This window comes from Cibotium barometz, chromosome 5 (genome assembly GCF_041138505.1).
Source record: "Cibotium barometz isolate CiBa-2024 chromosome 5, ASM4113850v1, whole genome shotgun sequence".
In the NCBI taxonomy this organism is placed as follows: domain Eukaryota; kingdom Viridiplantae; phylum Streptophyta; class Polypodiopsida; order Cyatheales; family Cibotiaceae; genus Cibotium; species Cibotium barometz.
Window position 1 is genome coordinate 61,527,240 of NC_141050.1, and position 26,108 is coordinate 61,553,347.

At 46.9% G+C, this 26,108-nt stretch overlaps 2 protein-coding genes across 2 annotated transcripts in view; one reads left to right on the plus strand and one right to left on the minus strand.

The window, feature by feature from the left end:
- LOC147638732 (uncharacterized) overlaps positions 1-26,108 on the minus strand; it is a 94,487-nt gene that overhangs the window by 24,966 nt on the left and 43,413 nt on the right. The window contains exons 2-4 of the mRNA XM_086798810.1: positions 9,148-9,319; positions 8,741-8,958; positions 8,143-8,203 (exon numbers count right to left, since the gene is read on the minus strand). Coding sequence (XP_086654936.1) covers positions 8,143-8,203; positions 8,741-8,958; positions 9,148-9,319 — 451 coding nt within the window. The remainder of the gene's footprint in view (positions 1-8,142; positions 8,204-8,740; positions 8,959-9,147; positions 9,320-26,108) is intronic.
- LOC147638734 (uncharacterized) lies at positions 10,051-13,752 on the plus strand. The gene is made up of 5 exons (XM_086796723.1): positions 10,051-10,218; positions 10,328-10,410; positions 11,155-12,519; positions 12,615-12,930; positions 13,061-13,752. The coding sequence occupies exons 1-5, from the start codon at positions 10,051-10,053 to the stop codon at positions 13,484-13,486; spliced, it is 2,358 nt and encodes a 785-aa protein (XP_086652849.1). The 3' UTR covers positions 13,487-13,752.

Genomic DNA, 26,108 nt, shown 5'->3' on the forward strand with positions numbered 1-26,108 from the left:
AATTGAGGATCCCAGAGAGGATACTTACAGATCCCAGTCTCGCCGAGGACATTGAGAGGATCTGGCATGACAGTCAGTGCTCTGACCAGGATGCAGCGGGCCAGTGTGCCCAGGCACTCACCGATCTTAGCTCTTTTCTTCACGCTGCAGCTTTGACACGGCTGGGAGAGCTTCGCGAGCAGGAGCATCGGCTGAGACGCAGCCTTGCTTCGCTACAGCGCCTTCAGGAGCAGCAGCCTGCATGTGAGTGGGTGGCGTCCCAGCTGCGCCAGGCACGCCAAGAGGTTAGAGAGGTAGAGGAGCAGAGACACAAGTTTTACTATCGTCGTCAGGCCTCTCAGTGGACGCAGCTTGGTGATAGAGTGACTGGAGAGTTTTTTGAGATCACTGGACCCCGTCATGCGCGAGCAGGAGTCCGCCAGCTTGGTAGACCGGATGGATCGGTAGCTACTGAGCTTGGGGAGATTAGAGCCATTTCTACTGCATTTTATAGAGACCTGCTTTCAGCGGAGCCCGCCACTGAGGATCGAGATGTATGCAGACAGACTGTGTGGGCCCATGTGCAGAGGAGGGTCACAGACCGGATGCGTACAGTTCTAGGTGCGCCTCTGTCAGAGATTGAGCTTTGCCGAGGCCTTGAGGGTCCTGCCGCGACATAGTTGCCCAGGGGAGGACGGACTGACGCCGGCCTTTTTTATGCGCTATTGAGACCTTTTGGGGCCAGGCCTCCGCAGGGGCTTTCAGCATGTTTTGGACACTGGGTTGATGCCGCAAAGCTTTTCAGAGGACTTGATCTATCTTATCCCCAAGGGGGAGGGAGTATCAGATGATATTCGACATTGGAGGCCTATTACGATCCTCAATACTGTCTACAAGGTCTTAGCAAAGGCCTTGAGTTTGAGGATCCAGCCCTTCCTGGGGGAGTTGATTCATGCTACTCAGACAGGATTTGTCAAGGAGCGCAATATCCTTGACAACATCTTTACTTTCTGGGAGGCGACGGCCCGAGCTAGATTTCTTGGCGAGGACTTGGTCGTGATGCTTCTCGATTTTGAGAAGGCATACGATAGAGTTGATTGGGGTTTCTTAGAGGGCACTATGCTTCGCCTGGGCTTTGAGCCAGGATGGATCAGAGGGGTGGCGGCTCTGTATTCCACAGCTCGCAGCCAGGTGCTGATTGCAGGAGGACGGGGGCCGAGTTTTGAGCTGACCAGATCAGTCCGTCAGGGGTGTCCCCTCGCTCCTTTTCCTTTTCAATTGGCGCAAGACAGTGGTCTTTTGGATCAGTAGTGCTCCCACTCCGGCATGGAGCCCGGACCCCGGTTTTAGATGGATTCCTCCAAGCACAGCAGTGCGGTATTTGGGATGCCAGATTGGCCTAGATTTGTCACCTGAGCAGCAGATTGCCCCGCTTCTTCTGAGCATTCGGAAGAAGCTTTTGTATTGGAGTACAGCTCGACTATCCTTGGCTGGGAGGGTGGTGGTGGCAAATCAGGTGCTGTTAGCGACCATGTAGTACATTACGTCTTGCTGGATTTTCTCGAGCTCTTGCATCAGCCAGGTACAGAGGCTGATCAGGAACTTTCTGTGGTCTCGGCGGGACGGTCAGCCAGCTCGGGCAAAGGTTGCATGGGCAATTATTACACTTCCGTTGGCTCAGGGAGGTTTGGGCATTATAGATCCAGTCGATCAGAGTAGAGCCTTATTGGGGAAGTTTATTGTTCGGGGGTTGCTTCCAGGCGCTGAGCCTTGGAAAGAGCTCCTCTTGCAGCGGCGGCTGCCCCCAGCAGGGGGTACTTGGGCACCAGAGATTCGCTGGATCTTCATAGAGATGAGGAGGACAGGCCTCAGTAGAGGATGGGAGGACAGATTTGCTTTGAGTATCCTGAGAGCTTGGGAGCTGCTGAGACCGGGGCTCTCTCAGCGACCTCCTTCTTGTGTTGAGGAGCGGGCCAGACAGCCGCTCATCTGGAGCCCAGCGGTTCACACAGAGCAGGGTCATATGCTGGGTTCTCGGTCTCGTCTAGCCTGGGGGCCTTTAGCGGCAAGCCCAGCTCGTAGTTTTGGAGACTGGTAGACCTTCTGCAGTCTCCCAGAGGAGATCCAGGTGGAGAGGCTGAGTCACTTCAGAGGGGGATTGATTATGAGGGATGATATTCAGGAGGCACTCACAGAGGAGTGGTTCACGCCTCTTGAGCCAGTGGCCCCACGGTGGATGGGAGCCTTTACACAGTTGGAGATCCTGATTGCAGTCAGAGCTTGCACAGAGGATGGCGGTTGCCTCTACTATGAGATTCCGGATGAGGGCAGACTCCAGAGAGTGGAGATGGAGTCGCCTTTGGTTGCAGAGTGCACCTTTCAGAGGATTCGGGTAGTGGCCGCCGCTTCTCGGAAGTGGCATATTGACCCCGACCCTGCAGAGGTGCCTCCGGATTGGCGCATATGGGCATATGCAGCGCGCCCTTTGGCCCGGCTACAGTGGGACCCCGGGGAGTACGAGTGGCATGATCCTTCTGCATCCCTTGAGGCCACAGAGATTACCTTTTTCCAGTATACTGTTCGGCTGGGGCGGCATATTTTGACGGCGAGGAGGACGGTCTCTCCAGCGGCAGCGGGGCAATGGCGGCTGCAGGGACTCTCACAGGAGTTCCTGGAGGATTTTTGGGCTCGGCTCTGGGCTAGTCGACAGGCCCGCAAGATCTCGACTTTTCAGTGGCTGGTCGCCCACAGGGGCTCAGCAGTTGGCACTTGGCTTGTCTACAGCGATCTTCCGGCGGCCTGCATCCGATGCGGCCACCCTATGGAGACACAGAGACATTGCCTTTGGGATTGCCCTCAGGCGCAGCAGATTTGGCTGCGGATGCTGCGTATTCTGGCTCCCCTCTCTCCAGAGGGTATGTTTACGTGGGGTGCCGCTGCTTGGTCGACCTCGTCAGGGCCTGCGATGGGCTATGAGATGGAGCAGGGCAGTCAGGCCATCAGATTTATTAGGGGCCAGCCTCGCCTGGTTCCGGCACCGGATTTCTCGTCCGCCAGCTGGACACAGGAGAGGGATTTACGATGGGAGCTCCTCAGCAGCCTCACCATCCGGTTCACCTGGAGGGCCCGGTGCTTCACGGCCTTTTGAGGGGAGATTGGAGCCACCAGCAGAGACTGTACGGGGGATTTGGCGGGAGTTGATCCACACCCTGCGAGGACAGTACGACCGCATCCGGGGAGACTCGGATGAGGCGATCTTGCGGCGCCAGGCCTTTCACACCACTTGGCGTTGTGGCCCCTTCTACACCTTACACACGGGATCCCCCCGTTGGCACTACAGGCCACCTGTTTGGCTCTTCCCCCCCCCTATTGTATGATTTAGCCTCTCAGTCCATTGTGCTGATGCTTGTATTTTGCAGCACCTAGGGAGAGTCTCCCGGGCTGCCATGCTGTATTCCCTGCTCTTTTTCTCTTATGAAGCAGGAGAGATTTTTTGTAGCCCTACGGGCGTTTTTTATATAACTAATGAAAGGATCTTTTCTCGGAAAAAAAAAGATTTGTTAAAAAGTTAAGGTTCCACATACGAAAAAGGTTGGGTTACTTCACCCTTTATCTATCCTCGACGGACCTTTTATCAACATTTATATGGACTTTTTAGGGCCTCTACTAGCATCCACCGGATCTCATAACACTCAGTGTTTTACCATTGTGGATCGCTTCAGGAAGTTCTCCATGCTCATCCCATGCAAGCATACGGCCACAACTAAGGACGTAGCCCGCCTTTTTCTCAAGCATTGGTACCCCTTTTGTGGTTTGCCTAGCACCATTACATCAGAAAGGGATTCCAAGTTCACCTCGCATTTTTTGAGGGCATTATCGAGAACTTTGGAACCAAGTTACACTTGTCTAGTGCATTCCATCCACAGACAGATAGCCAGGCAAAAATCTATAACCAGTTAGCCTTTGATATTATCGAGTCATACTGCCATGACCAACAGTCCAAATGGAAACATTATCTTCCATTGGTCCAAGCCATCTTGAACAATACTCATTCATCCAGTGTTGAACGGACTCCATATGAGGTAGACTCTGGTCGCCGTTTCTCTTTTCTTTTGACAAGAATGGTGTCTCCATCTCTTGAGGCTAACAAAAGACGAAAGCATTTTTTGAAATCATTGAGTCAGTTAAAGACCGCTTGACCAAAGCCTAGAAAGCTTATAACAGAAAGGTAAATAAGTCTAGACAAGATGTCCACTTCAAGGAAGGAGATTGGATCTATTTGCGCATCATGAAACATAGATTGAAACAAGTGGGAAAATGTTGTCCCAAGCTTTCTTTCCGTAGTTTTGAACCCTTTCTTATAGATAAAAAGATAAGTGATGTCTCATGAAGTTGAAGTTGCCTAACAGTTAGACGATGCATGATGTTTTCCATGTTTCTTGCCTAAAACCATATGTTGGACCAAAAGTGTTTGATGATTCAGATGAACAGTAGCCAGACGTGGTAGACGAATCAGAAGTCATTGAGCCTGAGTAGATCCGTCTTCATCGTTGGAAGCATGGTTTTGGTCGACGACTCCGTCAATTCTATACAAAGTTCCGAGATCGAGGTATCCACGAAGCAGTTTGGCTAGACGAAGAGTTCTTTCAAGAGTACTCCCAGTTGTTGGCGAACTACTCCCAGTAGGAAGAATGTCACATGCACTCTGCACTGTAGTGCATGGTGACAAGATGGCTTATCATCAATGCAACACTGTACAGCTGTAAAACCCTTTAGGATTTGATATTTGTCGTACACCGTGACCCCATTGTAATCCTCAGTCCAAGATATGTCAGGCACGAGCTACGTAGGTCATTCCTCAGCCTTAGAGAGTCAGTCAGTCAGTCAGTCAAGTCTCTTAACCCGCTTGGAGAGAATCATTCATGCATATAGAAGTCAATAGAAGCCTTAGGGTTTGTATCAGATCATGTGTGCATTTTGCATATCATTCATCCCATATGCATATAGACCATCTAGACCATTGCAGAAGCCTCAAGATATCATCCAGTATTTATCCTATTTATTTGGCATTTTTCTCATATTTTTCCAGCATTTATTACCATTATTTCACCTATTATCCTGTCGTGTAGCTTCATTAAACCAGTCGGCCAGTTTGCTCACCAACCGACCACCCAACATACCCATATAAATAGCATCGCTTCTTGCATACCATCATCATTCAATCCTCAGCCTTCAAGCGTTTCATCCTTCAGCACAAGGAGCATCAACGATTGAGCATCCAGCCCCTCATCATCAAAACACAGCACCATTCAGCATTCAGCCACTTCAAAACCTTGCTACATCATATCATCATTTTGCTACAGCCCTTCCGGTGAAGATAAAACGCATTCATACATTCATCTTCAGCATACATACACTCAACCTAGAACAATCCCAAAGCTCCCCTTCTCTCAGCCTCAAATATGCAACCTTCCTACATTCCATTGGAAGAGTCCACACGCTTGAAATCAGTCATCATTGGTGCTTCTACAGTCGTGTACAGTTCAGCCCGACTTTTGGTCTTTCAAAGATCTTGCGTTTGGTCACTCAATCATTCTCTTCAAAGATAATAAAGCAAATACTCCTAGCAATAGGAGGGGGGCCTTCAATGGGTAAATTTGGGACCCAATAAGGTGTCCAGATCTATCTCTCTCTCTCTCATCTCTTAAAGTTTGAAGTGATAAAAGTGGATTGCTAAAGACTTGCGAACTCAGGATAACGAAGGCAGTGTGAGACTTGTGTGACAAGATCCTTCATTACGCATAAGTCCACTGCATGTTCCAGGGGCAGAGGGGGGGGGGAGGGATGTCACCATTTGGCCACCCAACTGGTCCACCCGTGCTTTCTCATTATGTATATACATTAGACTAGCGTCCATGGCAGTTGCATATGCCGAGGATTGATGCCACTCATGTGATAGTGTTAACTTGGCTTTCCATTGGGACTTGTGCCTGTGATGAGTACATGCTCGGAAATGCCTCAAGAATTGTTCCGTTGGGTCTGCTACTTCATGTACTTGCCTAGAACACCTCTATTTTGGTATAGTCTCATGAACAGGGATTGTCCATACCAATGTTGCATTGCATAGCATCTTTATGTGCTTGCCTGCAAAATGAATTTGCATGTTGTTTTCATGCTTGCTTGACCAATGTGTAGTTCCATGTAAGGGATCCCCCCCCCCCCCCCCCGTGAATGTGCGTGTGAAACTATCTACTGACATGGTTATGTGGCATATCATAGGTGGTAAGTATTGATCAAAACCTAGCATTAAGAACTAGCATTAATTTATAAGTGACTGTGTACACACTTCATTAAGTTTTGGATGACCAAAACTCACTTTTAAATTATGACCAGCCCTGTGTTCGCGCACACAGATATCCCGAGATGGACAAAGCTCAATGCCCACCATCCGGACCTTATCCCCTTTGTTCAAAAAGAGCAACCAGCCGTGTGTCCACCCCAGCTTGCACCTCAACTCGCTTTTCCTCTCTGCCTCACATCCATGGACATCCTCCTTCTCTCTATTCCTTCTCTCTATTCCTTCTCTATTCCTTCTCTCTCTAGAAGAAGGGAACCTTATCCCCTTCTCTCTATTCCTTCTCTCTCTAGATGTTAGCACCCTCCTCCATGAGATCTTTTGGCTGTATTTTCTACACTTTCTCCTTCCCAACACCATATCCAAGCTTGCTATTGTGTTTTCCAAGCTTCCAAGAGTGTTTCTAGGTGGAATTCACTCTCCTACACACTCCCAATGACTGAAATTCAGTAAAACAACCCTTCAATTTGCGGTCTTTTGGCTGAAAACCCTAATTTCAACCTTCCTTTCTCAAGTTGAACCATAGGGGAAGCTTTCCCAGGGTTCCCTTCATCCACTTGAAGACTTTTGTCGCGAAGGATCACGACAGATTAAAGATTTCAACACTCGAGACGCTTCCATCGCAAAGACTTCCACAGTCATCGACTCTACTTGCAAATTGGTAAGCCTTAATGCTCAATTATGGAAGCAAGTAGCATGAGGCAGAAGCAAGACTCCATGTTCACATACCTTGTGTAGTGTTTTCTTGTCCAACGTGCTCTCTTGCAAACTGTTTCTACCGTGTGTTGGTGGAACAATAGAGAGTAGATAGTAGGGAACATGGGCACTTGAGAGGGTAGTGTGAGTTGGAGATCTTCACCGACAACCATATTGTTTGCAACACTGTATTCATATGCATTGGTATGGAAACCTAGTCAAAAATGCCCATGATCGTAGGGAACATGGGTACTTGAAAGAGTAGTGTGAGTTGGAGATCTTCACCGACAACCATATTGTTTGCAATACTTTATTCATATGCATTGGTATGGAAATCGAGTCAGAAATGCCCATGACACTATGTTCTTGATTCTCCCAAGATCAATAAACATGATTTGAGGGAGGAACTGGCCGTTCTCGCTCATTGTGCATCTCTTGTCAAATCATCAAATTACATCTTGTATTGTGCTTGTTGTCCATTAAAAATCTTGGTGTATTTAAGTGTATAGATTTGCATTGTGTCCAACCAAGCATTCCACACCAATCGGTGGAATCACACTGCCCATATGGAAACCCAGACATGGGGTTTTGGTTACTTTTGCACCCCACAACCTAGTTGTGTAGGACTGGCCAGCCATGGCAACACCTATTCAAGGGGAACTTGAGCCCCCCCACCAGCCCCCCCCAAACAGTCCAGGACAGAGCCGGAGTCGACTTGGACCCCAACATCACCAGAGCGGAGGAATTGGAATTGTTGGAGGAGAAACTTCTGCAGCAAGTTCCTACAGAGGAAATTGCAAGTATCAATTGAGAGTCTACTCATTTCAAAAAACACAACAATAAAGCAAATACAACATCCATGCTAGGCGACCTTCAGTGGGTTATTTGGACCCTATCCTGTGTACTATGCAGTACTGTACATTATGGACCTAATAATTCATCATTCGTACCACCTTGGATGGCAACACCCTTGAATATGGTTTGCTAAGAGAGAACACAAAATATAAAAAATCTCTCTGAAGTCAAAAGACATGGAGCAATTAATGTTGGAATTAAAGCTGAGGTTGTACATTCATATCATAAATAGAACCAACAACAAGGTAGACACTCACCATTACCATACCTCATGCTCTCAAACCTCTCCATTGCAATGTCTGCTTCGCCTAAATTAGCCTGCAACCAAACATGGTAGCATTGAATCAAAGTGAAAAAATTTATGAAAGAAACTATTGATGAACAGATTTGCGATTACAATGTTATTGCAGTTGAAACTTCACCTTTAAAACAATTGAACCAACAAACTTCACCTTTAAAACAATTGAACCAACAAACTTCTTCTAGATAAGGTATCTTCAATGACGATATCAGTGTGAACATAACAAAATCTAGAAAATTATGTAAAGGACAAAGATAGTAATTTTAAGGAAGAATCCGAGGTCGAAAACTTTAATTCTAATAAAGAGCCATAAAAAGACTGCATACGGAGTGTGCATGCATGAAGAAGAACTTTAACAAGACATACATAAGCATGGGAAACATACCAACTCTCTGTACCCAATCGTTAATAAGAAGTTGTAATGAAAAATTTTGTTAGTCCTTCCCATGTTGACCGACTACAGTATTTTGCATGTCAATGTGTGTGTGCACGTGTGTGTCGAAGTACTTGAACAACACTTACATATGCATGGCAAACAGAGAGACTATATGTACCTCAATCTTTAATAAGCAGTTGTAATGAAAAGTTTTGCAAGTCCTTCCCATGTACTCCATGAATCGCAAAATGCGAATGCAGTTTGCATGGTGACCGATTTCTGCATTTTTCTCAACTAAAGAATCAAAAAGATGATCAATGCCCCTGTAGCCCCCCTCAGCTCCCTTCAGAAATGTATCAGAGGCCTCTTTGAGATATCCCCTTTGCAAAAGATCCTCTGTTCACAAAAACCACCGTGTTACACTGGAGAAGCCAAACTGCAATTTACTTGGAAAAAAAAATATTCACAACTGCTTATAGCATGCACACATCCTTAAAGTGGATTGCTTATCACATGAACTCCTAACAACTTAAAAGGCCTGGAGTAACCCTACTGAAGGCTGAATGGAAGACATGGAAGTCCTACCCACAAAAGTCAACCACGTGACCCGTCCGTTGAGTTCATATTGCTCCATCGCTGCAAGCAGCTCTTCCCCTCTCTGCTGCTTACCTAGAGCTGCAAACGACCGCACTACAGCTGTGAAGGTTTCTTGCAGAGGAACATGTCCTGAATTCACCTCCCTTTTTAGAGCATGTAACTGCAAGCAAAGAAACATCAGAGCAGTCGTTTGGTACTACAAGTCCTTCAAGCAGCACAACATAATGAGCCTTGCAAAATGAAACTCGGTAGTGTTGTGTGCAAAAAAACAAAAAAAGGTACAACATACAAAGCAAAGCTAACAACTGCTTGCAGATTAGTGGCTTGACTCTTAATCATTACAAGTTAACAAAAATATTTTTCAAACAGCATGTCTCTTTATTAAAAAGGGTGTACCTCTGGAGGGAGATGATTGTTTGTTGATAGTCACACCTCCTCACAGAGGCATGACTCTCAGTTCGCTGTCTATGAGACCAAACACCTGAGGTTAGCAGTATGGCACTGCAATGGCATCTTGTGGTCAAATCCAAGAGGTTTGAGCAAGATTCTCACAGGCAGGGATGTCATTTTCTATACAGAGACTCATCAGAGCCTTGAGAGGGGCTTACCATACATAGCCGGGTATGAGTGGGTGTCAGCTTTCCAAGGCGAGACCCGCACATCAGGAGGAGTACATGGCTCTGGAGGGGTAGCTGTCCTTTTTAGATCCCATCTCCGACAAATTCTCAGCATCGTCTGAAAGGAGGAGGATGCACGGTATCTTTGGGTGCGGCTACAACTTAACAGTGACAGAGTCATCCACATTGCTGTGTGTTATTTTGCTCCATGCCACTCCCCTTACACCGCACATAGCATGGCCAGTCACCGTACTTACCATTATTTGGGGATATTATGGAGTTCTCACAGCTGAGGGATGTCCTCCTGCTCGGGGACTTCAACACCAGGACGGGAAGTCAACAGGTCCCACTACTCCATCTGGATGACCCTATCAGACTACATGAGCTGGACATCACTAACACGGGGCTGCAAAGCTCATCACAGGGCCATGAGGAGGTCACGGTGTATGGGAGATATTTCTTAGAGCTGGGAGCTGCACATGATCTCGTCATCTATAACGGGGCCAATCGCAATCCGCATGGCATGGGACATGTACATTGTAAACACTCAGGTAGCCCGGCTAGACGAATCCATCCTCAGTGAGCGTGAGGAAGTAATCTTTGTAGAAGTCCATCTTCGTTGGGAGCTCCGGAGGTGTGGTCCATGTGCTATGGGTGTAGAGGCTGGATAACCCGGTTGGTATCCTAGTGAGAGAGCCAAAGAAAAGGGGAGTCCAAACTGTACTGAAGGGGTGGTAGGCGGTCCATGCGGAGCCCATATACTGGGAACTAAGTGGAAACTAATGCATACCATACTCCAAAGCATAGTTGCAAAAAAACGCGTTTCAAACTTTAGGCTACTCGTTTGAAACGTGCAAACGTTTCAAACGTTTGAAACGCGTTTTTTTGCTGGGCCAGTTTTTTTTTATGATAGAAAACGTACGATGCAGTATCTCCTGGCATTTCAGTTTTGAAAGTGACGCTTGAAAGAGACGTTTCCAGCCTTTGAAGTCTTCCAGGTTTGCTTGCACCCCTACCTACGCACCAGTCCTTCTCCCCCGGCCCCTACGCACCGTAGGTAACAGGTTTGTACTAACCCTAAATCCTGATTTTTTCTGATTTTGGACCAAATTTCAGATTTGAAATTTGGGCATTTTTTGCCAGGTTGCCTACATTGGTGCATGCACACCTTGCCTACGCACCAAGCCTACTCCTCCGGCCCCTACGCACCCTGCTTCTCAGGTTTTTAATAACCCTAAATGCTGATTTTTTCTGATTTTGGACCAAATTTCAGATTTGAAATTTGGGCATTTCTTGCCAGGTTGCCCAAATTTCTTCATTCATTCATCATGCCTCGGGCTAAGGATGCCATGTGGAACCACGTAACTCCTGTGAGCAGATATGGGGGTTCAGGCACAGAAAGGTGGAAATGCAATTTTTGTGCCAAAGTGTCAGGTGGGTCTATTATTAGGGTAAAGGCCCATTTTACAGGAGTAAGAGGGGAAGGCATTGGCCCTTGCAGTCAAGTACCAAGAGAGGTTGTAGCGTCTCTTCAGCAATGGAAGAGAGAACATGAAGCAGCAAAGGGAATTCAGCCTATTGATGATGATGTACAGGATACAGATTCTGTAGGTGATGTGTCCAAAAGAGCTAGGACAGAGGATGATTTGCAGAGTCAAGCAGGTGGGTCTAGCTCCATTCCTGTAGCCCACAGATCTTCATTGCCCACCGTGCCTTCTCTAAAGAGGGCAGGCATTAAAGCAGGCATACAAAAGCAAGCTGTCAAGGAGGCCACACGTGAATTGACAAAGTTGTTTATACAATGCGCTTTGTCATTTCACGTCGTGCGTACTCCTCGTTGGAAGAAGGCCATTAAAGCTATCAGCCGCATTGGGTATGAGTGGGAGGGTCCATCTTATGAGTCCCTTCGCAAAACCCACTTAAGGAAGGAGAAGAAGGCAGTGGAGCTTGAGATGGAGCCTTTGAAGGCAACCTGGCAGAAATATGGATGCACATTGCTTTGTGATGGCTGGACAGACATGAGAAAGAGAAATGTATATAACATTTTGGTGTCCTGTTGTAAGGGCACAATGTTTTTGCGTGCCATTGATGCCTCGGTTCCAGGTACAGTTGTTACTGGAGCATTCATATGGAGACATTTGCGTGAGGCAGTGCTAGAGATTGGCCCAGAGAACATAGTGCAGGTAGTTACAGATAATGGGTCAAATTGTGTATCTATGGGCAGGATGTTAGAGGATGAGTTTCCAAAGATAGTGTGGACTCCATGTGCATCACACAGCTTGGACCTCTTGATAGAGGATGTGGCCAAAATTGGGTGGATTGCCGACCTCTTTAGTACTTCTCGGAGCATGGTGAAGTTTGTCACCAAGAGGCCAAAGGTTTTAGCTATGTTTCGTGCACACAGTGATTTGGAGTTGTTGAAGCCCTCAAACACCAGGTTTGCTTACATGCTCATTGTGGTTGAGAGGCTTGTGCGGGTCCGTACAGGTTTACTCCGCACTGTTGTCTCTCAGGAGTGGATGGCATGGGATGATAGAGAGCATCCCAAGGCAGTAGCATTTGTGCGCGCGGTAATGCGAGACACTTGGTGGGCTGAGGCCCTTGCACTTGTCACGGCCACTCAGCCTATATATAGTGTGCTTCGCATTACGGACATGGAGGGCAGCACCCTTGGACTCTTATATGAGTTCATGGACCGCATTGGAGAGGCCCTAGATCGATGCACTATACTATCAGCTGAGAGGTATGTATCATTGTATGTCATTGTTGTTCTTTTAGCTGCCAGTGGCCACATTATACATTGATATTAATTCCATGCTTCCAAGTGTCGTTGAACAGGATCCAGGACATCAGGGAGGTGTGGAACCGTAGATGGGATTGGTTTCATAGGCCAATCCATGCGGTTGCCCATATACTACACCCACTATGGCGGAATGAGGAGCAGTTCAACAATGAGGAGCTAGAAGAGGGATGGCAGTCTTACATCCAGACCTGGACTGGAGGTGATGTTCAGCTCCTCAGGAAGTTAGAGGATGAGCTCCTAGTATTTCGGAATGGGAGTCATGCCTTTGGGAGAGCCACTGCAGTTTTGAGAGAGACTCAGCTTCAGCCAGTCTCTTGGTGGGAGAAATATGGCATCGGTACTCCAGTTCTGGTAAGTGCCCACTGACAAGTTACAACTTACATGTAATAAGTTTGCACTTTGAAGTAACAACTTAGTACTTACAACTTATATAAGTTGTTTCTTCTTATTATTTATAAAGTTTTCTGTTATCTTTTGACAGAAACGCCTTGCATTACGAGTCCTCTCACAGGATTGCAGCTCTGGTCCATGTGAGAGAAACTGGAGCACATGGGCCCTCTTCCATACAAAGAAGAGGAACAAATTGTCCACTGCTCAATTAGAACGGTTGGTGTATTGTCATTGCAACCTCCGTTTAATTGAGCAGCAAGGCAATCCCATTGAGCCGCGCCAAGTGAATGTCGACAAGATCGACATAGAGAAAGTGAAGGACGTACCAGAGATCCCTGCTGAGGAGCGCGACATCTATGCCATGCTATATGAGGAGATGATGGCACCAGCTACTATGACACGATCACGGGCACCGACATCAGCAGATCATGCATCTACGAGTGCTGAGGCTGAGGCTGAGGCTTCATCTTCTTACGACACAGACTCACATTCCTCAGAGGAGGATGATGCTGAGTAGTTACTAGTTACTACTAGTGACTCTTGACTCTTGACACTTGAGTCTAGAGTTGAGAGTCCAGACTCCAGACATTGGAGACCATTTGTTTTTTCAGAGTTTTTGTATTTGGTCTTTCGGTACAGACATCTGTATTTCAGATTTCAGATTTATCATTTGACACTATTCACTAGTGCTTAGTATGTTGCTTAGTATGTTGTAAGTTGTAACTTGTAACTTCAAACTGGTTATGCTATTAATAATTATATGGGTTTTTGCCATCTATGATCTAATTCCTGATTCCTGAAGACTGCCATGTATCATGTATGATGTATCATGATTCATGTTACATGTATGATCATTGTATGATGTAAATTGTAATCATGTATGATGTATTAAGAATCAGGATTCAGTATGAAATTTGAATCATGGATTCATCATTCATGATGTATCATGATTCATGTATATGAAAGTTGAATGTAGATTTTAGCATTAAACTGTACCAAACATAAATTTATGGACACCCCCCTAAAAAAAACCTGGAAAAAACACCTGAAAAAAAATTTGAAAAAAACTTTTAAAAAACTTTTGGAAATTTGTTTGAAACGTTTTTGAAACGTTTCAAACACGTTTCAAAAACGCGTTTCAAAAAACGTGTGGCAACTATGCTCCAAAGTGACCCTCAAGTGCTAGCTATCTCGAGGACTCCAAGGCAAGCCTCAGGTATCTGTGGGGGTCCGTGTGACTGATGCGATCAAGGTAGGTGACTGTCTGGAAGAGTGCATCCACTACCATCGGGGCCGCAACAAACTCCGCCTCGATAATCTTGTGTGGGATTGATGGTTTGTTGCAGATCATACGAGAGAACATCATGACCTGGGTGGGGCCTCTCAACTCGCTGCCAATCCTCATCAGATAAATCTAGTCCCCAGAAGGCTGCTCCATACATCAAGGCTGGTGTGACGAGGGTGTCAAAAAGCCAACCCCTCGTCCGAGGCTCGTAGAAAATGTGCCTGCAAGCACTATCGCTCAAGTAAGCTCAAGGCTGCATATCCCCACGTCACTCTAGCATGTGCTGTGAGAAGCATGGTGAAGCGGGGGCCACTGAAAGTGACACCAAGGTAGACATAGGATGAGAATCTCTCCACGGGATGCCCTCTATATGTGAAGCTCAATCTGGATGTGAAGGGGCAAGAAGTATTGAAGACCATTACCTACAAGGTTAACAAAGAGGTCCTGCTGAGTGAAGAAGTCATGTAAGGCATCCAACTATCTCTTAAGCCCCTCAGCTGAATCTGAGAGGAGGACGATGTCATCTGCATAAAGTAGTATGGGGATCAATATGCCGGCCAGTGTGGGACCAGCCCCGCCTAATCCGTCAATGAAGCTCCAAATCTCATCAACATAGAGGCCAAAAAGAGTGGGTGATAGAGGGCAGCCTTGTTTCACCCCAATAGTGCTGGCAATCTCTTGCGATGTACCTCCTGGGGCTCTCACTTGTCCGATGACGGACTCATAGAGGGCGATGCTGCTCCAAACCATGTCAAATGGGACTCCTAACTCCTGTAGATGGTGTAGGAGGCAGGCTCGGGGTACAGTATCAAAAGCTTTGTAGAAATCCACAATGCAGCAGTAAATTCTCTGATGTCGTGCTCTACCCTCGATGATGGCATGGAGGGTGAAGATGTGGTCAAGGGTAGAGTAGCTCCTCCGAAAGCCTACTTGTCCTAAGGCTCTGCATCCATGTGTCTCTACGAATGAACTGAGCTCCGCCTCTAGCAGTGATCCATAGAGTTTGGCCAATGTGTGGCCAATCATGATCGTCCTGTAATTATTAGGATCAAGTGGATCTCCGGCTTTGAGGATGGGGGTGATGGTGTTGGTGGACCAAAAGGGTGGAAATCCTTCACAAAGGGCTCTATTGAACATGTAGGCTAGTAGGGGTGACAAGGTATCATCAGCACGCGAGATGTACTCGGCAATGAGTCCCTCATGATCCTAGGCTCGCCCATTGCACAGTCTACGAATGGCCTTGAGGACCATGCCCTTTGTGAGGAAGGTGGAGGTGGTGGGGCAAGGATCTGGTGGTGGGGTTAGGGTTGGCTGATGGGGGATATGATAGAGGGAGCGTGCATAGGAGTGCCATGTGTCCGGGCAAGTGATAGTTGTGGGGGGGCGATGCTCTCGAAGTTTCCTCCAGGCTTCTTTGCAATTCGGCCCTAAGAAAAGTCGGTATAACTCACCCTCTTTCCGAGCGTCGAACTCCAGTTTCTTGCGTTGGGTGAGCCGATGAGAAATTTGTTGCACTTGGCACTTCGTGATTTGCCCAATCTGTACCTCATGCTTAAGACGGGAGCGCGTGGCTCGACATTCGTCATCATACCAACAGTTCTAGGGATGGAACCGCAAGGTGGCTTCGTAGTAGGCCGCCGCAAGCAGATGAAAGAAGTGGTGGCGGATGTGTGGAGTATGGTGGTGAGCTGTGTAACTCGCGGTGGTGCCCGGGGGACTAGGGCCTTTGACACGCTTGTTGATACCATCAATGCATATTAAAACACTTAAACATGGCCACAGCCTTAACACATATCCATCATCACTTTGCATAAAACATAAAAGTTGGACAAAACATCCACAAATGCTTAAAATGGAGCTTGCACGTGTGACACCGCATAGAGGCCGGAATGGGCCGACCCCCCCCCCCCCCCCGCCCCCCTTGGAGTATTTTATTACCCAAGGAGAATAATTTCATGTACAAGCTTTGAGGGCCTTACTCTCCCCACGGGAGATGTTGGATTATGCATATACAAATGCCATAACACAGCCCAACACAAGGCAGCTGAGCCGGAACACAGGCTGTAGAAATGCCGAGCCAACAACATAATCTATATACCTCCGTGTGGGTACTGATTCTTCCCCAAAAACCACGGGTCTTCATGCAATAGAGCTAGTACAGTAAGTACAACTCTCCATTCAGCCGGTACAGCATGTACAATGGCTGGTACAGCCGATACAGTGGTTGGTACAGCAAGTACAGTGGCTAGTACAGTCGGTACAATGGTTGGTACAGCAAGTACAGTGGCTGGTACAATAGGTACAACAAGTACAAATGTTGCTACAGCATGTATAGTGACTAGTATAGCAGGTACAATGGTTGGTACAGTAAGTACAGAAGCTGGTATAGCCGGTATAATGGGTGGTATAGCAAGTACAACAAGTACAAGGACTGGTACAGCCAGTACAATGGCTGGCACAGCAAGTACAAAGGCTCGTACAACAAGTACAATGGCTAGAAATCATAATAAATGATTAAATACCCTTGCCTTCAGTATTTCTTCGCGATGGAAGCCTCCAAAACAGTCCCCAACAGCCGGTATTCTTCATGGGCAGCCTTCAAGAGAGAGAGAAAGAGAGTAGCCATCATTAGGGCAGCCTGTAACGGTGGTAGAGGCTAGAGTGCAACAAGAAAGCCTCCATTAATGAAGAACTCCACCCCACCATCTCCAATGGGTGGAATTAGTAGTATACCACTTATCATCATTGTACTGTTAGCGGTCATCTCTTGTCTATACCATATTACACTGTAGGGAGTGAGGGCCAGTGTTGTGGGTGTGCCCACCCGTGTGTGAGTTTCTCCATTTTTACCTCATTGTCCATTTTCCCATCTTAGCTAGTCGTGGGGTGCTATTTTTTTCCCTGGTTGGTTGTAGGTATTTTGTTGGCCAGGAGGAGCCAACTCTGTGCTAGGCCGACCAGGTTGGATGCTAGACGACTAGGTATATCCTAGTTGTGGGCTTTTCTTATGGGGCTGTCGGCTAGTTTTGCAGTAGCTGACCAGCAGCCCCTACCCATATATATTGGGCACTTGCCCTCCACATCATTGTTGTATCGGATATCGTGTATATAGTAGAGTTTATACAGTGCGTCTCTCTCCAGCACTTCTGCGTTTCTTTTCTGCTCTGTTTTTGTCTCATTTTTGCTGCTCATTCTGACATGGTATCAGAGCCCCAGACGGTGAGAGCATATGGGACTGCTGCGTTTGGTGCTGATTGGAGTGTTTTCGGAACATACGGGACGTGGGGAAGCAGGTAGGCGGGCATCATCACTGGACAACCACCTTGCAAGCAAGTGCAGCCTCTTCTTCATTTTTTTTCCCACCCAATCTCCCTTCATAAGACCTTGTGAACTCCCGAGATGGCAGATTTGCTCGAGATGGCAGAGAAACATGTGAAGATCCCCACCCTCTTGATGTTTCCGGTGGACTAACAGTTGGACGGGAACAACTATGGCATCAAGAAGGTAATGATGGAGTCTGTTTTGGAGTCTTATGATTTGTCTGATTTCATCATAGTTGGAATTCCACGGCTAGAGTTGGAGGAGGAACCTTCACTATCCACTAAGAAAGAGTGGGAGGTCGAGACACAATTTTGGGATCGTGTCAATGCCCGTGTGCGTTCTTTCATCTTCCTTAATTGCACACCCCAAGTGATCAATCATATCAAACACATGACGTTGGCTCGAGGGATTTGGCAGCACTTGGCCTCTTTGTACAATTGGGTATCGCCCTTGAAGAGGATTTCCTTGGAAGTGTAGATGCGAGTGATGAATCCTACAAAGTCTTCGAGGATGCGAGAGCACATCAACAAACTCCAGGCATTCAGCATGAGGTTCTTCAAGCTGAGAAGGAGATATCATAAGAGGACATGGCCATCACCTTGTTGTCTCATCTTTCCCCTCAGTACTCAACTTTCTATTCTTCTTTGATCACCAGTGGGAGGCTCAGTACCATTACATGGGAGGAGCTTGTGCCAATGGTTTTGGACCAGGAAGAGCGGTTTTTGAACCCTCCACAGGGTGGAGGTTCTGAGGCTTTGGTCGAAAGGCGGCAACAACAACAAGAAGGGCAAAGGGAAGTCTTAATAGTCGAAGTCTTCTGAGAAGAAGCCTGACTCAAAGCGTGATGCTTTGAAGGCCGAGTAGAGTGCCCAAAAGGGTCATAATTGGAGGAAATGTCCTTAGCGGAGCACCAAGAAAGGTGTTGATTCCTTAGCTACAGCCGTGAAGATTCTAGCTTTTGTGTACTTGGAGATTATGTACACCGGAGATTCATCTTCTTCAAGTAGGGAGGCGGTTGGTCTCACCGTTGGGGATACTCGGGAGTGGATTCTAGACACTGGTGCTTCCAGGCACATGACTCCTTCTCGAGAGTTGTTACAGGATCTTCGTAGGCAAACAGGTCACATCTTTATTGGTGACAAGTCCACTATCCTGATTCACAGTGAGGGCAGGTTGGAGATCGTTCCCGATGAGAGAGGAGGGAAGCATTCCTCCTGGGTTTTGAACATCTATAGCATGCTAGACAGTGATTGCATAGTGAGCTGCATATGACTAGGATTAGATTTTCATTTCAGCTTTTCTTTCCATGATACTCGAGACATGGACTTGTTGTTTACACATTTGTCTCATAGGCCAATCTGGCCTTCCGTAGACGTTAATATATCTTTTCTTTCTTTTCTTTCTTTCTCATCTCTCTTGGAGTTTCAACGTTTTTGTCATTCGTTTACATCTTTCTGCTGCCCTCTCACATCCATGACCTGCATTTTCTAATGCCCTTTTTGAAGGCGCTTTTCACAACTACTGTTGGCCGATTTTGGCCGCTCTGCGCATGCTATCTAGCCCATGACTAGGAGTGCGCTGGCCTGGCCATGGCTGGCCGACTGGCTGGCCTGGCCATTGGGGTTGGCCAATTGGCTTGTAACATGCAGCGGAAGCGTTCGTAATCAAGGATCTTGTCACACAAGTCTCACACCGCCTTTTGTATCCTGAGTTTCGTGAGTTTAGCAATCCACTTTAATGACTTCAAAATTTAAAGAGATGTAGAGAGAGAGAGAGAGAGAGAGAGAGAGAGAGAGAGAGAGAGAGAAAGAAAGAAAGATTTTATTAACGTCTTCCAAAAGACCGAACTCGGCCTATGAGACAAATCGGAGTACCTGTATGGGGTATCCTCTGTCATCCCAACAAAATGAAAAAGTACTGAATAAAAAAGCTGAATCTGGGTGTGCAGGGGATGGAGCTCTACTACTAGATTGGGTCCCAAATTACCCAGTGAAGGGCCCCCTATCCCGTTACCGGAATAGTATTTGTTTTATTACTTTAGAGAGAATGACTGTGGACTGTAGATAAGCCAACCGCAAGATCTTGGAGGGTTGGAAGCCTAGCTGACCGGAACACGGCTGTAGAAACACCACAATGAACTGATCTCGAGCCTATGCACTCTTCCCAAGGGTATGAGGAAGGGCTGCACACCTGAGGCTGAGAAGGGACTTTAGTGGACTGGAAGCTATGAATGAATGCTGAAAATGCTTATGAATGCTGTGTTACCTTCACGAGATGGCTGGGGCAGATGTTGATGATGAATGGAATGCTGAGAACTGAGGTAGAACTGAAAACGCAGGACTGAAGGGTACTGTGCACAGGCCAGGTTCTGTATATGCAGAAAACGTAGGAGATCTTGCTGGAAACTGGCCCGGGACTGCATGCACAGCTGTGTTTATCTACTGTAGACTGTTGTAGGCTTAACGCTGATGCCAAGGGGTGCTGAAGGGGCAAAACGCAGGCCTGCTGTGAAGGGGGGGGGAACTGCTGGCTGCAGGCGGGTATGCTCCTAGGGCTGAGGAAGAAGGCGCCTGAATCTGAATGCCCTAGTAAGCACAAAGGCTTGCCTATTTATAGTGGTTGAGAGTTGGTCAAAGTTGGCTGACTGGACATAAAGTTATTAAACTTTGTCATAAAAATGGCATTAAATGCTAATAAAATACTATAAAATATTGGAAAAATACCAGATAAATCCTAGTTAATTTCCTAAGGCTTCTGTGATGTTCGAAGTGATGCACAGGCATATGAATGCATGTTATGCAAAATGCAGAGTGCTTTCTGATGCAGACCCTAAGGCTTCTACTGACTCTACATGCATGAATGATTCTCTCCAAGTGGGTTAAGGGACTTGACTGACTGACTGACCCGCTAAGACTGAGGAATGACCATCTGGGCCTGGCCAACTGTGAGTCCATGCCCCTAAGGGCTGGCCAGCTGGCCCCCGTGCGTTTTATAGGCTAGCCGTCAGGTCTTGCAACTGTTGTACAAATATGTGCACGTGGCATCCAAGTCCGACTTGTCTGCACCTATAGGTATTGGGAGGATACCCGTAGTTGGCCAATTGCGATCCGCATGTCATGTGACATGTGAATACCTAATGTCTCGATGGCCCTCCTCCAACGCCCTCATCTCCTTCCCTTACTTGGGAGGTACTAGCACTGTGGACTACCTTATGGGATCTCTGGCTTTGGCACACCTTCTCCCCGACTTCTCCATCCTTCCACCCCCCTTTGAAGCTGACCATGCCTACCTCTCGTTCACTCTTACCAGCACACCACCCGTCCCTCCACCACCACCCCCCATCTCACACTACACCCAAGTCCATTTTGATCACGAGCTTGACCTTGTTTACTCCACATCTACCACCAACTCCAGGATGTGGAACTTACTATCCCCCTACCCACCCTCACATCACAGCTTGTCACCAGCCTCGACATTTCCCAGTATAGAAGGGGTCTGGTGGACTCCAAGATGTCTAAATATTTGGGAAGTACAAGCTTTGGGAATGGGGGACTATCCTAGAATACAAAGGACCACACTCCTAAAATTTAGGAGAGTTGCTATTTTTGGCCTGACTTCGATGGAATTTGTGTTCGCGTCATTACATGTAGAATTGAGCAGATACCAAGAGTTGGCAAAGTGCCTATGACAGAATGTCTACCAGTTGGGATATTTTTAGGGATAAAGTTTATGGAAAGACCCATCTCTTAGATTGGGACATGTGGCAAGAAAGTGGACCAAAGTGAGACAAGTGGCCTTACTCTTGTTAGAAAGTGGATCTAAGTGAGACTAGTGGCCTCACACTTGTCACTTCAGCTATTGTGTGGCTCTCCACTTGTCATTGTAGCCTTCTCTTGCCATTTTAGCTCATGGGAGGCCCAAATCTATAAATTGGAGCCCCCTCGGGGTGTAGTACATGGACTCTCACATCTGTTGTGCCCTGGTGTAGCCTCTGGACTCTCTCCTCCATAGCTCGCAACCAAATCACCTCACAAGTAGCCAAACAAGCCAGTCGATACTTCGCCTCAATCAATGAAAGCACCACTGTAGGCTACTTTTTACTCGTTCATGAAATGGCTCCTAATCCAAGAGTAAAGCAATACCCTGTAGTAGATTGTCGGGAATCCGCATCTCCAGCCCAGTAGGAGTCGCTCCAACCACGTAAAGTGGCCTCCTCTCCATAGGAAATGCCAAAATCCTTGGTACCTTTCAAGTACCGCAACATGCGGAGTGTTGCCTACCAATGAGTGTCCAATGGTGCCTACATGAAAGCACTGAGAGTTCCCACCACAAATGCACAATTAGGTCATGTGTTGAGCAACCAAATCAAGAAACCAACCAGTTTCCTGTACAAAAGTGTATCTGCCACCACTGGATCGGATCCAAAAGAGGAAAGTTTGATGCCACGCTCCATGGGGGAAGTGGTGGGCTTACGATCTCTCATCCTAAAAGCCTCCAGCAGCTCTATAAAATACCACTGCTGAGAAATAAATATGCCTACGATCTCTCATCCTAAAAGCCTCCAGCAGCTCTATAAAATACCACTGCTGAGAAATAAATATGCCATCCGAGCGTTGAAAAATCTCCAATCCAAGAAAGAAGTTAAGCAGCCCAAGATCTGTCATCTCAAATTCCTAACTGAGGGCAACCTTTGTCTGATCAATGTGTGCTGCATGGCTGCCTGTGATGATAAGTAGTCCACATAGAGAATGGTGAGAGTATACAACCCTTTCTCCGGATAAATATAGAGATTTGGATCAGCCACTAACCGCTTGAAACCCTTCTATTGAAAGAAAGAATCAATCTTCTCATACCAAGCCTTGGGGACTTGTTTCAAACCATATAAGGCCTTTTTCAGCCTGTAGACCATACCTTTTTTTTCCCTGGGAAAAAGATTCTTCTATTAGTTAACGAAAGAACGCCACAAAGGGCTAAATACAACCCCAAAGGGCTAGATACAAACTCGCCTCATGTACATGGCGGGGATCAAATAATCAAAAGAGGGGAAAGAAACACTTTTCCTCCGGCTAGCCGCTCTGAGGAGAAGGCTATCTCATACAGGGGGAGGGGGGGGAGACAACCACACAAGTGATTTGTAATGCAAAGTGGGGTCACCACCTCTATCTGTGAGAAAAGGGCCAAGCTGCCAAAGCCTCAAGAAAGCTTCCCGCCGCTTCCGCATGCGGTCAGAACCAACCTGCAACTTCCCCCACTTACTGCGGAGGGTACGAATGATGTCGAGCCAAATGCTCTTGATGGACTCAGCAAGCGGAGTGTGGGTACGCTCAATGGCTTCGCTGCATCTAGCTCGCCAAATGTGCCAAGCTGCACTACTACTACAAATCTCCCATCTCTGACATGAGCCTAGTCACCAATGGTCAGTAGATGGGACTGTGACTTGTACTGCCGAAACGCGGAGGTGAGAGATCTGAAGGGCTAGCCCCCCACCATCCTCCTCATAAGCCCTAACCACCTCAGCCTCTGTGGCCCAAGCTACAATGCCCCATGTGTAATGATCCGGGTCGAGGAACTATCCATCGTGAATATGCGAAGAATCCGCAGCCAGACCTGCTAAGCCTTTGGGCAATCCCAAAGACAATGACTGTAGACCATACCTTTGGAGCTCACTACTATCTTACACACCTCAGCCATAGCCACATTTCCATCCACCAACCAATCTACCGCCAGACCCTCCACCGGCTCCATGCCCCAGAACGATTGGTATGACGAGGAGTGCCGCAAAACATGTGAGAGTCTCTTACGCGAGGTTGCAACTGGCCAAATCCGAGAGCGAGATGCTCAAAGGATTAACCAATACACAACCAGATGTAAGAAACGCGCACATGTTAAGGGCTAATACAAGGACTTAATACAATACCAATCTCTCAAAGGTGTGAACTGTACTAACGGCATGAAGAAAATCCGGGAGAAAAGCCCGCCCACACCATCACATCTCCATCCATATGGCACACATATGCACGATCCCTATACGAAGTACTAGATCCTTTCGGAAGGCTTCCCACACACCTGGACAGCCCATATCATCACACCCATCCATAAAGCCAGAGATCCCCTAGACCCCAACAACTACAGGACTATTATGATTGGCCACACACTAGCCAAACTTTATGGGTCATTATTTGAGCTTGAATTCAACACACTAGCAGAGAGACACGGGCACAGAGCATCAAGGCAGGCATGCTTCCGCACGTCATTCTCTGCTTTGGATCACATCTTCACCCTCCAAGCCATCATAGAAGTGTCCAAAGCACGACACCAACGGGTTTACTATTGCTTTGTGGATTTCGGCAAAGCATTTGATACAATGCCTCGAGCCAGACTACTGCAGAGACTCCAAGATTTGGGGATACCATCAGACATTGTAACGGAAGGGCAATTCTAGTACAGCTTTGCACAATACACCACGATAGGGGCCAGAAGATGGACCAAAAAAAAGTCTCCTTCAGATACAACCTTGCAGGAGCCCAAGGATTCTCCACTAGCATGCGCCTCAACGAAACTAGAGAGCTTTCCCGGCTTAAAGCACATGTAGGATAGCCATGGATAGCCCACAGCATTCCCACATCAGCTCGGGACAACCCTGTATGGTTGTCTCCAACCCTGCCAAGCCCACAAAGAAAAACTACCAACCTCCAGCGGGCCGAACCAGCAATCGACCAGCCTCAAGCGGGCGTACCAGCAGTCGTCCAGCTCTCAGGTGTCCTAGAAGGAGTCGACCAGCAGAAAATTGCATGCCAGAAGCAGTTGGCCAGCAGAAAGAGCCCAGACTTCAAGACGACCAGCCCTCTGCTCAAATAGGTTAAGTCGACTAGCAAAATCCCACGCCTAGAAAGCAGTCGACCAGCAGTCATCAACTCCAAAACACGTCGGCCAGCTCCCCCATCCACCTGGAAAGCATGCGACCAGCCCAAACACGACTTGCTCTCCTCCAGTAATAGAGTTTCTCAGCCATAAATACCAGTCGTCTGCTTTTTAGGTCCAGGAAGGGGTGCCTACAAGCAAACAGCCCATAATATGTCCAATGCCCATCCTTTGGCCGCCACGTGTATTAAAATAGTCCTGCCCAGTGTGTACAGCTTATAAGTTTGTCTAGTCACTTTTAAATGAGTGTGGACCTGCATCAATAAATATTAGTATGTGAAAGCATAAAGCTGTAAATTGAGTTTTTAAGAGCACTTACCACCTATAAAACACATGTAGACCACCTGTTAGTCCAAAACAAGTGTGCATGTGTACGTCCACAGGGTGCTCAAGCGTCCCCAGCCCCATGGACAACACAAGCAGTAATCTCATGCATTGTCCAGACAAACAAAACAAGTCATCCAAATATAAAATTAAGGCCATGCACACACGAGTGCAACTAAACTGGAAGAAACACCCATCTCTCAGTTGTAGCAATCAGGTAAAGTGTTCAGGGATCAAAAATCCTTCCAGAATCTTCCCAAAACATAAATACAAGTGAACACCAGGATAGCTAGTCTTGGGAAAACACTTCATGCCAGACTCCATATGCCATATATGTGCTATCATGTCAAGCTCCATGTGAACAAAAGTAATGAGGAATTTTGTGACATTCCCCCTGGCTTCTAAGCAATTGACCACAACTGAACAGCCTACACATACGTCGTCAAAAGTTCGAGATAATCTTGACTCGTCCATCCATTTTGCGTCCATAGCCGAATAGTTTTAAAATTTCACAAGATACCTGCGTACAAGCTTACCTCCCGCATGCTTACGCTCCTTGTGAAAAACTATCTGCTCAAGTTGGAATACCTCCTCAAGCTCATCCACCTCTGGTGGACCTTCCAAAACTGGCTCCATGCAAGGTGGTCCCACGTTAGGCCTCACAAAGCTGACATGAAACGCATTATGTATTTTCCAATGATTGGGTAATACCAATCTATAAGCCACTACCTCCTCAAGCTCATCCACCTCTAGTGGATCTTCCAAAATTGGCTCCATGCAAGGTGGTTCCACATTAGGCCTCAACAAGTTGACATGAAATGCATTATATATTTTCCAATGATTGGGTAATACCAATCTATAAGCCACTTCATTTACCTTCTGTAAAATCTAGAATGGCTCATAATACCTATTTGAAAGCTTAGGATATCCGCCTTCTTTACCTAGCCGCTTTCGAAGTCGTGACATACTCATCAAAGATTTCATCTTTAGTTCGTAGGATAGGTGGTAGCACCACCTTGCCACAAACTATCTCAAATGGAGCCTTGTTAGTTGAAGAATGCACAATATTGTTATATGCAAACTCAACAAAGGGTAAATATTTCTCCCATTTTGTTTTCTGATCAAAAACATAACATTTGAGCAAATCAAGTCTGCTGAATTTGCGATTTCACTCTGACCATCAATTTGAGAATGACAAGCTGATGAAAAATTCAGCTTCGTGCCCATGTTATCAAACAATGCCCGCCAAAATAAACTAGTGGTTCAAGAATCTCTATCTCCCACAATA

Coding starts and splice junctions, on each gene's coding strand:
- LOC147638734 (XM_086796723.1), top strand. CDS start 10,051: ATGGAGTTCTCACAGCTGAGGGATGTCCTCCTGCTCGGGGACTTCAAC. Junction 12,520..12,614: donor ACTATACTATCAGCTGAGAG/GTATGTATCATT, acceptor GTCGTTGAACAG/GATCCAGGACATCAGGGAGG. Junction 12,931..13,060: donor GCATCGGTACTCCAGTTCTG/GTAAGTGCCCAC, acceptor ATCTTTTGACAG/AAACGCCTTGCATTACGAGT.